Source organism: Pholis gunnellus, assembly GCF_910591455.1.
Source record: "Pholis gunnellus genome assembly, chromosome: 13".
NCBI classification, from domain to species: Eukaryota; Metazoa; Chordata; class Actinopteri; order Perciformes; family Pholidae; genus Pholis; species Pholis gunnellus.
In genome coordinates, this window is record NC_136540.1 from 10,628,574 (window position 1) to 10,642,020 (window position 13,447).

At 42.0% G+C, this 13,447-nt stretch overlaps 1 protein-coding gene across 2 annotated transcripts in view; it reads right to left on the reverse strand.

The window, feature by feature from the left end:
- Positions 1-804: 804 nt before the first annotated feature.
- Positions 805-13,447, reverse strand: part of nrg2a (neuregulin 2a) — a gene marked incomplete at its 5' end in the record, with an annotated part of 65,485 nt that continues 52,842 nt past the window's right edge. For both annotated transcript variants that reach the window (XM_079171379.1, XM_079171380.1), the window contains 6 exons: positions 805-2,618; positions 6,333-6,554; positions 6,833-6,960; positions 7,103-7,226; positions 7,543-7,645; positions 12,999-13,075. In XM_079171379.1, the coding sequence (XP_079027505.1) occupies positions 1,964-2,618; positions 6,333-6,554; positions 6,833-6,960; positions 7,103-7,226; positions 7,543-7,645; positions 12,999-13,075 (1,309 nt within the window). In that variant the 3' untranslated portion in view covers positions 805-1,963. The remainder of the gene's footprint in view (positions 2,619-6,332; positions 6,555-6,832; positions 6,961-7,102; positions 7,227-7,542; positions 7,646-12,998; positions 13,076-13,447) is intronic.

Genomic DNA, 13,447 nt, shown 5'->3' on the forward strand with positions numbered 1-13,447 from the left:
AAAACAAATCTGATAATTCAGCATAGTTTAACAAGGTAGAAACGTACAACAGTGATGAAGCATCTACTGTTCTCTCTCACTTCTCTGAATTTCCTTTAAAATATTTCCTTTTCCTTCAGTGGAGGACAGGGGAATTAAATGTTTACTTTTCAAATGATCGTTTACGGAATAGATTTGAAATGACTAGATCTGTCAACAAGACAGAGTAGTACACAGTACTATTGGAGGAGACACTATCTGGATGCTATTTGACGTTACTTGGAAGTGTGCGCGTAAAGTGAAGCGGTCTAAACCAAGTGATGAAACAATTCATGGACGCAGTCATTCAGTGGGCGTGAGTATGTGAACAAGAAAGGCTGACAACTTTAAAGATGGCTGCATAATGGCTTTAAAAACTAACTAATGTAAATATGCATTTATATCATTCTACACTATAGGCATCACATCGTTTTTTTTTTTCACACAACACACTACAGTCACCTCTTAGAAAATGATGTAATCAATCAGCAAAATAGAAAGTTTGCATATTTTTGCATTGTTATGATCCTCCAAAGTTTCACAGCTATTTCGTTTATATTGTCTAGTATGTTCTGCACTGTTCTCCACTGAGCTGCTTTCCTGCTCTCTGTATGGGAATGTTCGGGGGAACTGGTAGGCTGTATGTTAACATGTAGGCCGTTTCTTAACTGAGAACCGTAGTCTTGGGTAGACCTTGAGTTGAGGGAGAGGGTGAACAGGGTTTAAGGTGGAGGGGGGTAGAGAGAGGGGGGGGGGGGGGGGGGGGGCGGGGGGGGGGGGCGTGTGGAAATCCTGAGACACTGTGTGGCCGTTAACACAAGCCACAAAAACAGAATGGACACAGAAGGATGACGAGGCATGGGGCTAGGGGCCGAGTTGAGTGGAAACAGATGCAATCTTTTTGTTTTGCCATCACCTCTGATGGCAGGGGTCACCCTGTGCCAGGCGGCTCAGTGTTTGTTGGCCTCATAACACACTAACATGAGGGAAAACCTGCTGGGAAATAAAAGGGGAATTAACTGGGCTGGGGGAAACGGGCAAAACAGCTTTAAACACATCAAGCAATGAGCTGCGTAACACACAACCGTACAGCAGCCTTATCTGTCCATCTACACTAGGGGGGTCACTGTTCTGATAAAGCACTATTCAGTGAACTGCTGCCACACTCTTCTGTCAGCTTTGGTGAGACACCAGTAGACCCACACGCTTGATGTCACCACAACAAACAATGAAATTCATCTAACGATCACAAATACATGCAAGCAAACTGACATGTGCTTTCACACCTACACACACACACACACACGCTGGCATTTACACACACATACACAACCATACAAACTCTCTCTCTCTCTCCTTTTCTCTCCTTTTCTCTCTGTAGACATTAGTCAGAGGGCAAAAAGGATCTACATTGTATGTATCAGGCGTTCTATCAGATCCCAAATCATAAACCCTACAGGCAAATCATATTAATGTAAACATACACTTTATGTTGAAGTGGTTTATATTGCGTGACATGGAAGGGGTTATGTTCCAGTTGGGCTAGACTCCTCAAAGAATGCAACTTGGAAAGAAAGTAAAACAGGAAACCAGAGAGGAAAAAAACATAAACGTGTATAAAAAATGAGGCGTCCATATAAGAAAGGCTACAAAAACCTCCACTGGCCCTCTGGCATCGGCATACAGCAAAAGGCACCACAATATTACTCTATTTTTTTACGTTGTGAAAAAACTGGCACATCTTTTTATGCTGTAAATCAAAATGTACATATAAATAGAGTTTTCCCTATAAAAAAGTCTTTGCTGTTAACTAGTAGACAACGTTTGCTAAAATGAAAATAAATATTTCATTTGTTTAGAATATCTGTCAGTTATATAAAATAAAAATATTTCTTATAGATGCAGGTCTATACTATATTGATTTTTGTTGGTTCATTTTCACTCTTTAATGGGGTGTATTGTCCGGTTTGGAGCGTGAGTGTGTAAGTCTTGTATGCATGTTTCCATGCCCACTGTGCCGCCCCGATGAGTGAGAAGTCCGACTGTCCACCGGCCTGTAGATGGTGGAGGGCTCGGCATTCATGTTCTGCATACTGAGGAAGGGCGTGCTCTCCCCGTCCTCCTCTGACTCACTATCTGTTAGGCAGCTTCGAGATCCATAGTCCCGGGATGCCTCATATCCACGTGGGGCCACATGGCCATTCAGTCTGGATCTCCGCCAGCGCCGGCTACCAGTTCCACTGGACCCACTTCTCTTTGGTTGTTCCCGAGAGGAGAGATACTCCTGGGTGGTCTCATAGTCTTCTTCTTTAGCCAGCCGGTAGGGGCTGGAGGGCAGGCTGCCCCTGCTGTCATTTAGATAGGTACGACGCTGCTGCCGGTAGGGCTCCTGGCACTGGGCATCGTGTAGGGGCACCTGGTAGCGGCGCAGCAGCGGCTGGTCATCCTCAAGAGGGTAAGGGTTGTGGACAGCAGGAGGGAGAGACATGGCATGGCTGGCATTGGGGGATGTGATCTGGAAGGTAGGCACCTGCGAGGGCAATGAGTAATGGAAATCCACTGGGGAGAGGCGGGCTGGTGTCGTCAGAGCTGACACGTATCTGCAGGAAATACAGAGAAGAGTAAATAGTTAAGCAAGGAAAAGCAAAGAACAGAAGTGAGAGAGACTGAATGAACATTGCACCTTAAGTGCCAAGCTACTAGCAAGCTGTAAATGGGCACTAAAATATTCAGGAAGGAAAAAAAGTATTTTTCATACATAGAGTTAACTTGGGTTTGCCCTTTAGCTGAACTGCTGTAAGGTAGTTTTCACACTGGGATAAGTGGCGCTACTTTTTAAAATCTTTCCTAACCATTCACATACTTCCAATTGAATTGAGGATAGAGAAAATTCTTTTATAGGCGGAAAGGTGAAAAAATTACTCTGGAAAATGCGTGCTGGTACTGCTCAAGCTTGATTTCTTCCTGTCTGCAGAACGGAAATCTCTGTAATGTGGCATCCCCCAGGGGTCTATTCTGGATCCCCCTCTATTGTTAATATCCTTGGGTCTTATGAAACATAGCTGCCTATTGGTTGATGCTGATGATTTCGCAAAAGTGATTCAGAATTCAGACATGAATTAGACATAACAGATTATCTTTACAAAAGATTACAGTTTTGAATGCTCCAAATTTGCGGCAGTTTTTCGACGACAACCTGTTTACATCTGAGCCGCTCAGTCAGTTTAAGTCAGCGGAGGAGCAGCTGTTTTGGCTGCTTTAAGTCTATACTGAAGATTGTTTGTGAGTGAACTGTTTTCCTCCGCACCCCTAAGGCTCTGGACCAACCTGCCCAACAAGATCACCTAGCCAACCCAGTGTCCTACTTCATAACACCTTTCAAGTCTGGCTTTTACTTGGAAAACAGATTAACACTTTACTTCACTGGTCTTTTATTTATATTCGCAATAGTTTGAAGCAGCATTTCACCCACTCTGTGTGTGTTTTTTAGCAAGTTAGTGTCACGGTTGATCACCATGCAGACCATACAATTCCAAATCCCATTTTTTAATTTCAAGATTCACTCATTGTTACTGTGGTTGACATCTCAGGAAGCTTTGTTCTAACATGTGCCATGACCATGTAGGCACCATGGCTGAATGCCGAAGTCAATGTGCAGTTTCTTGAAGATGCAGAACCCCCTAATGACTCTTGGACTCTAACTCTAAAAACCAGAGACACTAATACAACTTTTTCAGTCCCGATACCAATACTGGAGCTTTACGTATCGTCTGATACGGAGTATCAATCCGATACCAGTATTGAATTAAAAATGTATGCCTCACTGTGTGGAAGTGACTGGGATCAGTCTTATATGTGTAAGGCAACACAAGGCTTAACTTAAACATTGTTTCCAAACTTCAACTAGATCTGCCCATTGTCACGTTACCCGATTCAGCTATTTGAGTCAGTATCAGACCGATTTCTGACTTGTGTCTCCAAGTAGAAAACCAATCTTAGACTTACTACTGACTTACTAGACTGACAGTCGTAACAGTTGGTTAATCATAACCAACTAAACATGTAATGTCAACACGCTTGAAAAGCAACTCCTAATACATATATGACCGACTGTGGATGAGAATGTTTGTATCGACTGTTTATTGCCTTTTAAGAAATGACAACATGCCGTGTGAGACACAAGCCTGAGACATTCCCACAGCACTGCTGATTCAGCTGAAGCGGTCACCATGATGGAAGAGGCGCTTGTTACCTGGAATGACTCGAAGGGGATGTTGGTTATGCAATCTGGCTCTGCACAACAACTCATTGGCCAAGGCTCTGTTTGTGCATAGATGATTGCTGTATGCTGACATTGTTGATACCTTCCAGCTCAAGCACAAGATCTTGTCTGGTTAGTTTTTGACAGTCAATCATGCACTGATCATTTGCTTGTGTTGCCAGCACTGCATAATCTAATTCATTTTTTAAGTTCCTGTTATGTGTACCATATTTACACTTTTCCTACTGGACACTGTCAGTCATACAGTCAGTATTTTCAAACAGTTGATGGATGCATGCAGCTATATACCTCTTTGGAACTCCTTGCTCCATTACTTTCATTTTGGCTCAGATGTTAAGGCATGACTGAAGCTGCCATGTGCTGATTTGCATATTAAACAACTAAGTATTTTGCAGCATTGGTTAATGTATTAGGTATGTAAGGTATGTCTACATCTGGTCCCAAGTGTGCCTCTGGCTGGCCTGAACGTTATGTACCTAAAACCGCAGAGCTAGTGGAACCTTGTTAAGGTACCAGTTGGCTCATCCAGTTGCACCTTTGCTGCAGATTATCACTATGCACACTGATCCAGTGAATACTTCTTAATGACTGGAAGTTTTATGCATTTGACCAAGATTGTTTTTTATTGCCGCTTTTTGTTTGTAAGAAGGAAAGGCGGCTTCATACCTGCGACCAGTGCACCTTTGACACATTTAAATAGAGGATACCTGGGCTTTGCATTTGCTCAATCAATTGTTTGCTATGTACGACCACCTTGTGCAAAGGATTAAATACCTCAAACTTCCCACTCGTCTGAGAATGTGACCACTTTTTTGTTTGTTAAAAAGCAATCTCATAAAGGATGTCTACTTTGTGGACACCTTTTCTAGCCTATTGTTCAGTCTCCATTGAATGGTACCTTTTTTAATGGTGACCCAACTGAAATGGATTGGCTGATGTTGAGCATAATTGAGGTTCCAGGAAGGAAGACATTAGGGTTAATAGTGATTCCAAAGACTTAAAACAAAGGTGAATGAGGGCCAACAATACAGGGTCAACAAAGACAGACTTCCTCTACCTAACTGGGACGTTTTTCCTCTCCTCAAAAAATATGTGTACCTTGAGCAAAAATACCTAACTGTTTTATGGGTGTTGTGTAGATGGTTAAACGCACACTCCATCATTTTAGTACAGGGTCCTAGTGCTCCCATTTCCCCAATTTTCCACCCAGCTCAATGTTAATGCAGGCTTATGGAGTGATGGATGCTTTGCTGTGAAACGTGTTGGAATTCAAAACATCAACAGTGAGTGGGGAGAGCATTTGGGGATTTGGAGCATTACTATCGGGCCCTATAAGAAGATCAGGGGGTGTATCTTATGCACTTAAAAAGCAAGTTCAAATTCAGGCCATGTGTATCATTAAGAACTACTAAAGTAGAGAGCCCGAAGAACTGAAAGCACATAATTTAGAGTGAATCAATTGTGTTTGAGCTGACATGTTCTAGTTTGTGTTGAAGGAGCATTCCAACCTTTAGGGAAATGTGCTTGTTTGCGATCTTGCCCAAATGAGAAGATTGATATCTCTGTGGCTTCAGTACGGAAATAGCCGCAGGATAGATATAGAGTTGTTGAAAGACATATTTCCTCACTTCTGACAGACTAACTAACTGCTTATTCTTACTTCTACTCTCTGTGCTAAGCTGGAATAAACTCACACTGACCCTTTTCTGTGATGCAGAGATAAAAAAAATTCTGGACAACATGGAAAATAAGTGTATTTCCCAGAATGTCACATTGTTCCTTCAGGAAAATGAAAGGGAACGCTAACCAATCAGAATTGCAAACTGGCCATGGGATAATGTTTTAGTAACTGTATGAGTTCCCATTGAAAGAAGTACTGTCTTTCACTCTTGCCTACCTTAGCGTATTTCATCATCTGCTGTGTGTCAGTTTCCACTGAGTTTCTCAGAGTGCCCTAACTGGCCTCTAGAGGCTTCTCAAAATGTTCACGACAAACCCAGTGCCATATTGGCCTCACAGGCCTGTTTCCCACCTGTCGCTGTGCGGAGAGTCTCCCAGCGAGTCAAAGGATTCTCCGTACTGCAGGCCCGGCCGATGGGGGTCAGGATAGCCACAGTTTGCAGCGCGCCGGGCCCGTGCCTCCATGCACGCAGGACTGCTGCATTTACTGGTCCCCACGGATGATGACATCATTCCCGGCGAGTCAGAGAGGATGCTGTCAGAATGTTCCAGGCTCCATGTCCGTTCCTCGTGTCTGAAAAATAAAAAAAAGGTGTTAAGACGCACACACCCCAGCATGTCCCAGTGTGATTCTTTTTTTTTTTTTCTATCCTTTTTTTTTTTTTAAATGAAGTGCGTCTTTTGATAAAAAAGCTTAACAAGCCATGCACCTGTTTGCACAGGGCGGGCATTTACCCAATTAACCGAATCAATCAATGGGTTTGTGCGCGATTGTGTATTCATATAAAAGGACAGTGCTGAATTTGAGGTAGGCACGAGGGCAAAGACAAGGACTGTATGGTGCATGCTTACCTGTGAGTTGATGAATGGGCTCGTGTGGAAGAGTTGTGAGATCTGGAAGAGGTATGGCTGGCAGGGAACGAGCCCTCCGTTGCATGCCGTATGACTCGTTCAGTTGCAGGGACATTCTTTGATATGTACTGTGTCGGGAAAAATGGATTTGGCAGATGGAAAAAAAAGGTGAAACAAAAGCTTTGATTGTTTAACTGAGCATGAAAACCATTTGGTGTACATCTGTGTGCGTTTACTTTAATAACGTTAGGAATCTTTTCAGAAACTCACGTCTACCATTGGGATTTCCTCTGGGCCTGGTCCTGGGTGATTGGGTCCGTTAGCAAGGTTACGATTGGGATGTTCTGGACACATGTTTTGTCGCAGATGATTGTGCATCTTCTTTCTTTGTTTCCTGTTGAGCAAATCTCGGTCATTTTCTCTCACGGTTGTTTTGTTTAGATGCCTTAAGTATTGATTTAACATGATGTTTTTTTTACTTGAAGTAACTAGATTAACTATTACAAACTATACCTAACTATAAAAAAAGGATACATTTTAAAACAGTAAACACACTAATCTATTATTCTCACCTACGCTGCGTATTACAGGCACTGCAAACAGTGCGGCAGCAGCTTGAGTATACAGTTTTTTCCTAATAAAATGCAGGTGATGATAGAAATCTGAAAGGAAATGTGACAAGAGCTGATCCATTCATCAGCAGGACTTACTTGGTTTTACAGTAGGCAACCACACACACGATGCCCACCACCAACAGAGCCACACAAATACCCGTGATTGTCAGGACTCTTTTCTGGTAGAGTTCCTCTGCCTCTGTCAAGATCACACCCACAAATGCACACGCACACACACACACACACACACACACACACACACACACACACACACACACACATTACATGCACACAGTGAGAAAAAATAACAGGGAAAAAAAAATTAGTTTCTTATTAAAGGTGCAGGTTCCCACTTTTTTTGTCTGTAAATCTACATATTTTCTTTTAACAATGCGGAGCAGTATGAAGCTTCATCGTCCCTTCTCTGACAACTCTCTGCACAGTCTAACCTTTCCTCACTAATAATCACAAATACAACAGAAACTGTTGCGGCCTGCGTCGCATTAAGGCGGTGTGGCTGAGGGCAGGGGCTCAGCAAGAGTTCGACTAATCTATTAAGCAACTGTATACCATGAAGTCATTTCAAATTATATAACTATACTATAAAAGTGTGGGCCCCTAATGGATGACCAGTAGAACCTGCAAACTGTGCAGTATAGCACCAATGCACACGAGATATAGAAATGTGCAATTATTGACATGATTCTCATTTACTTATAGAAGTCTTCATCAGCTCAGGCATTCAGTAAGCACAGTGATTAGATCTTATATTACAGTAATTTATGATGCAAGTGATTTTTTCATGAAATATTAAATATGAAACAAGAGAAATCTTGACTGAAGCTTTTTTTTCCTTTTCCAGAGAAGAGCTTGTGTGAGGTTGAGACAGACTTTTGTTTCTGACACAGTAAATAAATAATATTCAGAAATGGTATTACTGCTGGTATGACAACACAATGTGGTCCAGTGCTGAAATGTACTCGTATAATTACATGACCTGTGAAATGACGCCCTTTAGCATTTATTCTACACTCTCAACCACTGAAGCACTTTTCTGGAAAAGGTAGCAGCAAACGAGAGCTAACAATGAAGGAGGATGGAAATAGCGGCAGATAGAAGACAACATGAGTTTAGGTTCTAAATATAGCAGTGCATGCTCACATCACAGCATCTAGTCCTTGAAGGGTAATTCAAGCCAGTAACGGTTATTGTATTTCACACTTCAAAGTTACATTTTGCTATGCTAACGACGGGGTGATGCAAGAAACAAAATCACACATAAACAAAAAGAAAAGAGATGGCATATCAAAGGAAAAGACTACTAGGCATGAGACTAATAGGATCGGATAGAGTTGAAGATTGAGAAAAGACATCAGGTAGCTACATACATGGTACATAATGCTTGTTACAGACGGAATGACAAACCAAAAATCAGTCCAAAAAGGAAAGTATTCTACTGTGAGTGAGAGGGAAACTCTGTTAATAGTTCTACTTTTCCATTGCACATGTATGAGAGGTGCAGGTGATGACATCCATGTTAATAATGATTGATGAGGAACAGTTGCATCGGCTGAGGGTTTGTCATTATAATGAGTTATGGTATGAGCGGCTGAGAGATTGATTGGTTAATCGAGGGACGATATGATTAACAGTTCACACCACAGACGGAACGGGAGCAAGTCAAAACGAAGGACATCTATTTAGTAGCTATGCTAGGCCTGAGAGGAAAAACGGATTGTTCCATACCCATAAATTCAATCCCAAGATGCTCTGCCATTGCAGAGGGTTGACAGTTGGAAGAAAAACAAAAAGAAACAAAAGACCAGGTTAAGAGAGTGGCACCTTCTGACATAAAGTGGAGCAAACAAAAATAGGCATTACGGCAACTGAGACAACAAACACTTGTCAGTGGTCAGTAAAGACGAGAACACACTCACAGCATGCAACACACACTTCAAACCACACAACATGAAACTACATGGCTACACTACTGACATTTAAATTATGAATATAATATAAATAATAACTACATGTCTTGAGTTTGGCTCTGCATGTTCCTCTTGTGAGCAGTTTCAATCTACCGTATGTCTCAACTCAGTCCCTTGGTACTGTTTCTTTCTCCTTACTTTATTTTGCAAGTGATTTTTTAACGAGGTTTCAGATTTTAAAAGTGCTATTTCATCACATAACAAAACTAAATCTCCTAATGGGAATAGGAGACGTTGGGCGCAAAGCCACTATCATTATGTACGGGGAAAATATGCGTCATCTGCTGAGATTACCTGTGATTTCAGTTTTTCCGCTTTCTAATAACGCTACACTGTCAGTTCCCGAACACACCCATCACATGAACGGGCAAGTTCAAGGAGTGTATTTGTACAGTATCGGTATAATCACCCTGAATAAGAAGAATTATAGATAGACTTTACATTATGTGGCAGATTGAGGCCAAAGGGAGGCTGCACGAACCAGCTGAGTCCATAACTCTGGCAGCTCACTTGCTTTGGTTGAGTTGAAGTAAGTCTCAGCTGTTCTTATGACAACATGCTCTTGTAAAGCCAAGCCCTTACGGCTGAGGAGCAGAAACCATCCTCCTTCTCTTTGGTATCTCCTGGGGATGGGAGGTGCCCCTCCAGGAGGTGGGTCTTTAAGCACAATGATGTGTGTGAATGTGTGCCTGCTCTTTGAGAGACTATGTGATTTATTCTCCTTAACCGAGTAGAAAATGTGAAATATGTGAGAGGCCGTCAACGATTGCAATGTAGTTTTTCAAAAAATAAAGCTCACGTTAAAGCCTACATCCATCACATCTATCATGTCTGAATGTGGCTTTCAGAAACCTGATTTCTAACGTGAAAGTGTATTTTTGAACCAATGAGATGATATTACATCATACACTTGGACTGGAGTGGAGGCTTTTCGATTTCAAATTACAGCCTTTAATATAAGCGGTGATGCCTAAAATACAACATTACAAGCAAGTTCTTGATAGATGATAGTTTCATCATGGACAGAGGACATTAGATCTGATGGTTTTCACTCTCTTCTTTCAAATATTTTTAAAGGAGCAGAATGTAGATGCGTGGAGCGTCATCATTTGAAGCTTCGGGCCATTGACCGAGTGTCGATATTTAACTAGTTCGGAGTGAGCATGTGCTGACCGGTTAGTCTGCAAATTGCAACCAACTGAAACTTCTCCTGTGTGCCAGTCGTATAAGAGAACTACGTTGGCGGACGCAAAGACATGAAAACGCAATTGGCCCGATCTAGAGCCAGCGTTTGGTTTGTCCGTTCTGGGCTACTGTAGAAACACGGCGGGCGATTACGTGAAGAGGACCCGCTCTCCATGTAGTGACAAAAAACAACGATTCTACTTTTCAGGTGATTATACACTAAAGAAAACATACTTATTAATAATTTATTCCATTTAAGCCTACAAATAGTCAGTTTATTGATTTGAACACATACACATGTAGACTAAGTAATCAAAGCCTGTTCTGTGTTCGTGTGGCTGGGTGAGAACTGGAAATAAATGTCCTTGATGCAGTCGCACAGCTGCACTGAAGTTAGACAGAATGCAGAAAACTGTGTAGCTCCCACACAGCACTGTCTGCTCTGCCAAAAAAACAAGTAATTTCAGCACAGTGCATTACGACTTAATGCGAGATAAAATGACTTGCAGTTAAGAAGGGGGTTTTCGCATTGTACTCTGAGCCAACATACAACAAACAGTATGTGTGAGCTCTACAAGTCAGACTATATGGGATGAGACTCTGTAGGCAACATCCGGCAACTCCAGAAGCAGATGCAGTTAGTTATTCAACTGTAATGTTACATCGAATGGGACCCACATGTGCTTGCAAAGACAAGACGCGGACAAATATGCAGTAAGAATTATAGGCTTTGTATTTAATTCTATATTATTATCACACAGTATCTTTAACCTGGTGGTGTATATGCTTCCTTCAGAGAGTCCAAGCTACCTGAGTTCAAATCAGAAGACCTTCAAGGCAAGATCAACAAGCCGTAGTTCTCCACAAAGCTTCATCTAATCGTGGTATCATTTTACAGTTGATGGATGTGTTTTCTAATGTTGCCGTGTGGACGGGTGCAGCGTTGGCTTCTCTTACCCCAGCTCTTTTTGACACGGCACTCTAGTGCAGCACATGAACTCTTTGCTGAGGACATGTGCTGTGAGAGCACCATTTTGTTGCTATACTTCTGAAGCAAAGTTAGCACCAAACGCAATTTGCAGAATTCGCTGGTGTTTATGAAACTGAGGTCTTGAGGCAGTTGTGCGGCTGATTAGAAAGTGAACAAAACATTTCTGCGTGCTTGTTTGTGCATGTATATTCTACTTCAATAAACTGAACCATTGAGCACGAACACCAACGTGATGACGTCTTTGACTTTGATGATTAAGATAAACTCATATCAATCAAGAACGAGTGGAATTTTGTCATGCTAGCTATTGTTTCACCTAAATACTCATAGATGGCCATTAAAAGGTGTCACATTTTCACATTACTATATTTATGGAGAAATTCTACATGACTTATCTTGTTGGCCCCCAACAAACAGTTATTTATCAGAGCACCACTTCAGCCATTCAGTCATTTGACATGCCTATTACTTAATGCTAATTGTTCAGACCCATCTCTCTATCAGCTCCAAAAGGATTGGACATGCTTGTGTTTGCAGCTGATTGCATGAACAAGCATCATTAGTTAGTAAGATAAAGTTAGGGTTTTAGTGTTTTGCCATTTTACTGTGTTGTTACATGCTGCTGACTTTGTGCCAATCAACTTCCACAGAGCACCTAAATTCAGCCGCCTACTTGTTGCCATCAAACTAACTATCAGCTCGTATTCTGAGAGTGTGCATGCAACACACTGCGAGTTAAAGGGCACACAATATCACATGCAGACGAAACACAACAACAGACTGTACGATACTATGCCAACTTGTGAATGAGTCATTGGAAAGTCACAGACGCAACTACACTATTAGGTAATAACAGGAAATGAATGCAATCTCTCTACACCCAGCATGCACGCATGACACAAGGACAGTCTGACAGAGTGACAGAAGAGGAAATTGACATACGGTAGAAACTGGCCATAACGTAGGTTTGACAGCGATCACCAGTAAAGTCATTTGGACACCTGATGGAAAGAAACAAAGCCACAAAAAGAGAGGGAGGAGGAGGGTGGTGGGTGAGTGAGAAAGAAAACAGAAAGAGAGAGAAGGCAAGGGTGGAGTGAAAAGGAGAGTATGCGTAAGAAAAAGTGAAGAGGGGGAGGGAGGGAGGGAGGGAGAGAGAGAGAGAGAGAATTAGACCAACAGCACCACTACAGACAGCAGAAGCAGAGTGTTCCCATGGATGACACCACCGTGTCCATGGCGTAGTGCACAGCTCAATGCGTGTTGACCTGAGAAGGAGAAGGAGAAGGAGAAAGAGGAAGAGAACTGGGGGGGCAGCAGGAGTCCACAGATGTAATCCAGTGACAACTGTGTCTCTGTTCTCAGCTGCTCATATCAAGTGGACATACTTTTGAAAGGATTGGGCATGTACAACCGCAGTGGTTCAGTCTGTAAGCATCGTGGGCCGAAGTATCCATCCGGACATCTGGGAAGGAGCAGACAAGTGTTATGAAAAGAGAAAACACAGGAAGTGATGTGCACTGTAAATATTATGGGTTTAAATCCTTTCAAACATAATGGTGAAGGTCACAGTGAAGCCATATGGATGCTGCAAGAAACTTTGTCACTTCCAAAGATGATCCAACTCCAGTGATGAATGTGGACAAACGATCATATTTCAATTAAAAATGAATTAATACAATATTAACAACATTAATTGACATATACTAATATAAGGTGTGACACTTAACAGCCAATAAACTTGTTTACCGTCCAGACATTTTTTTTTAAAAGAGGGAAAAGACAAGCTATAGAAACAAAAAACTGCTCCTCAAAGTGACCCACAGTATACTACAAA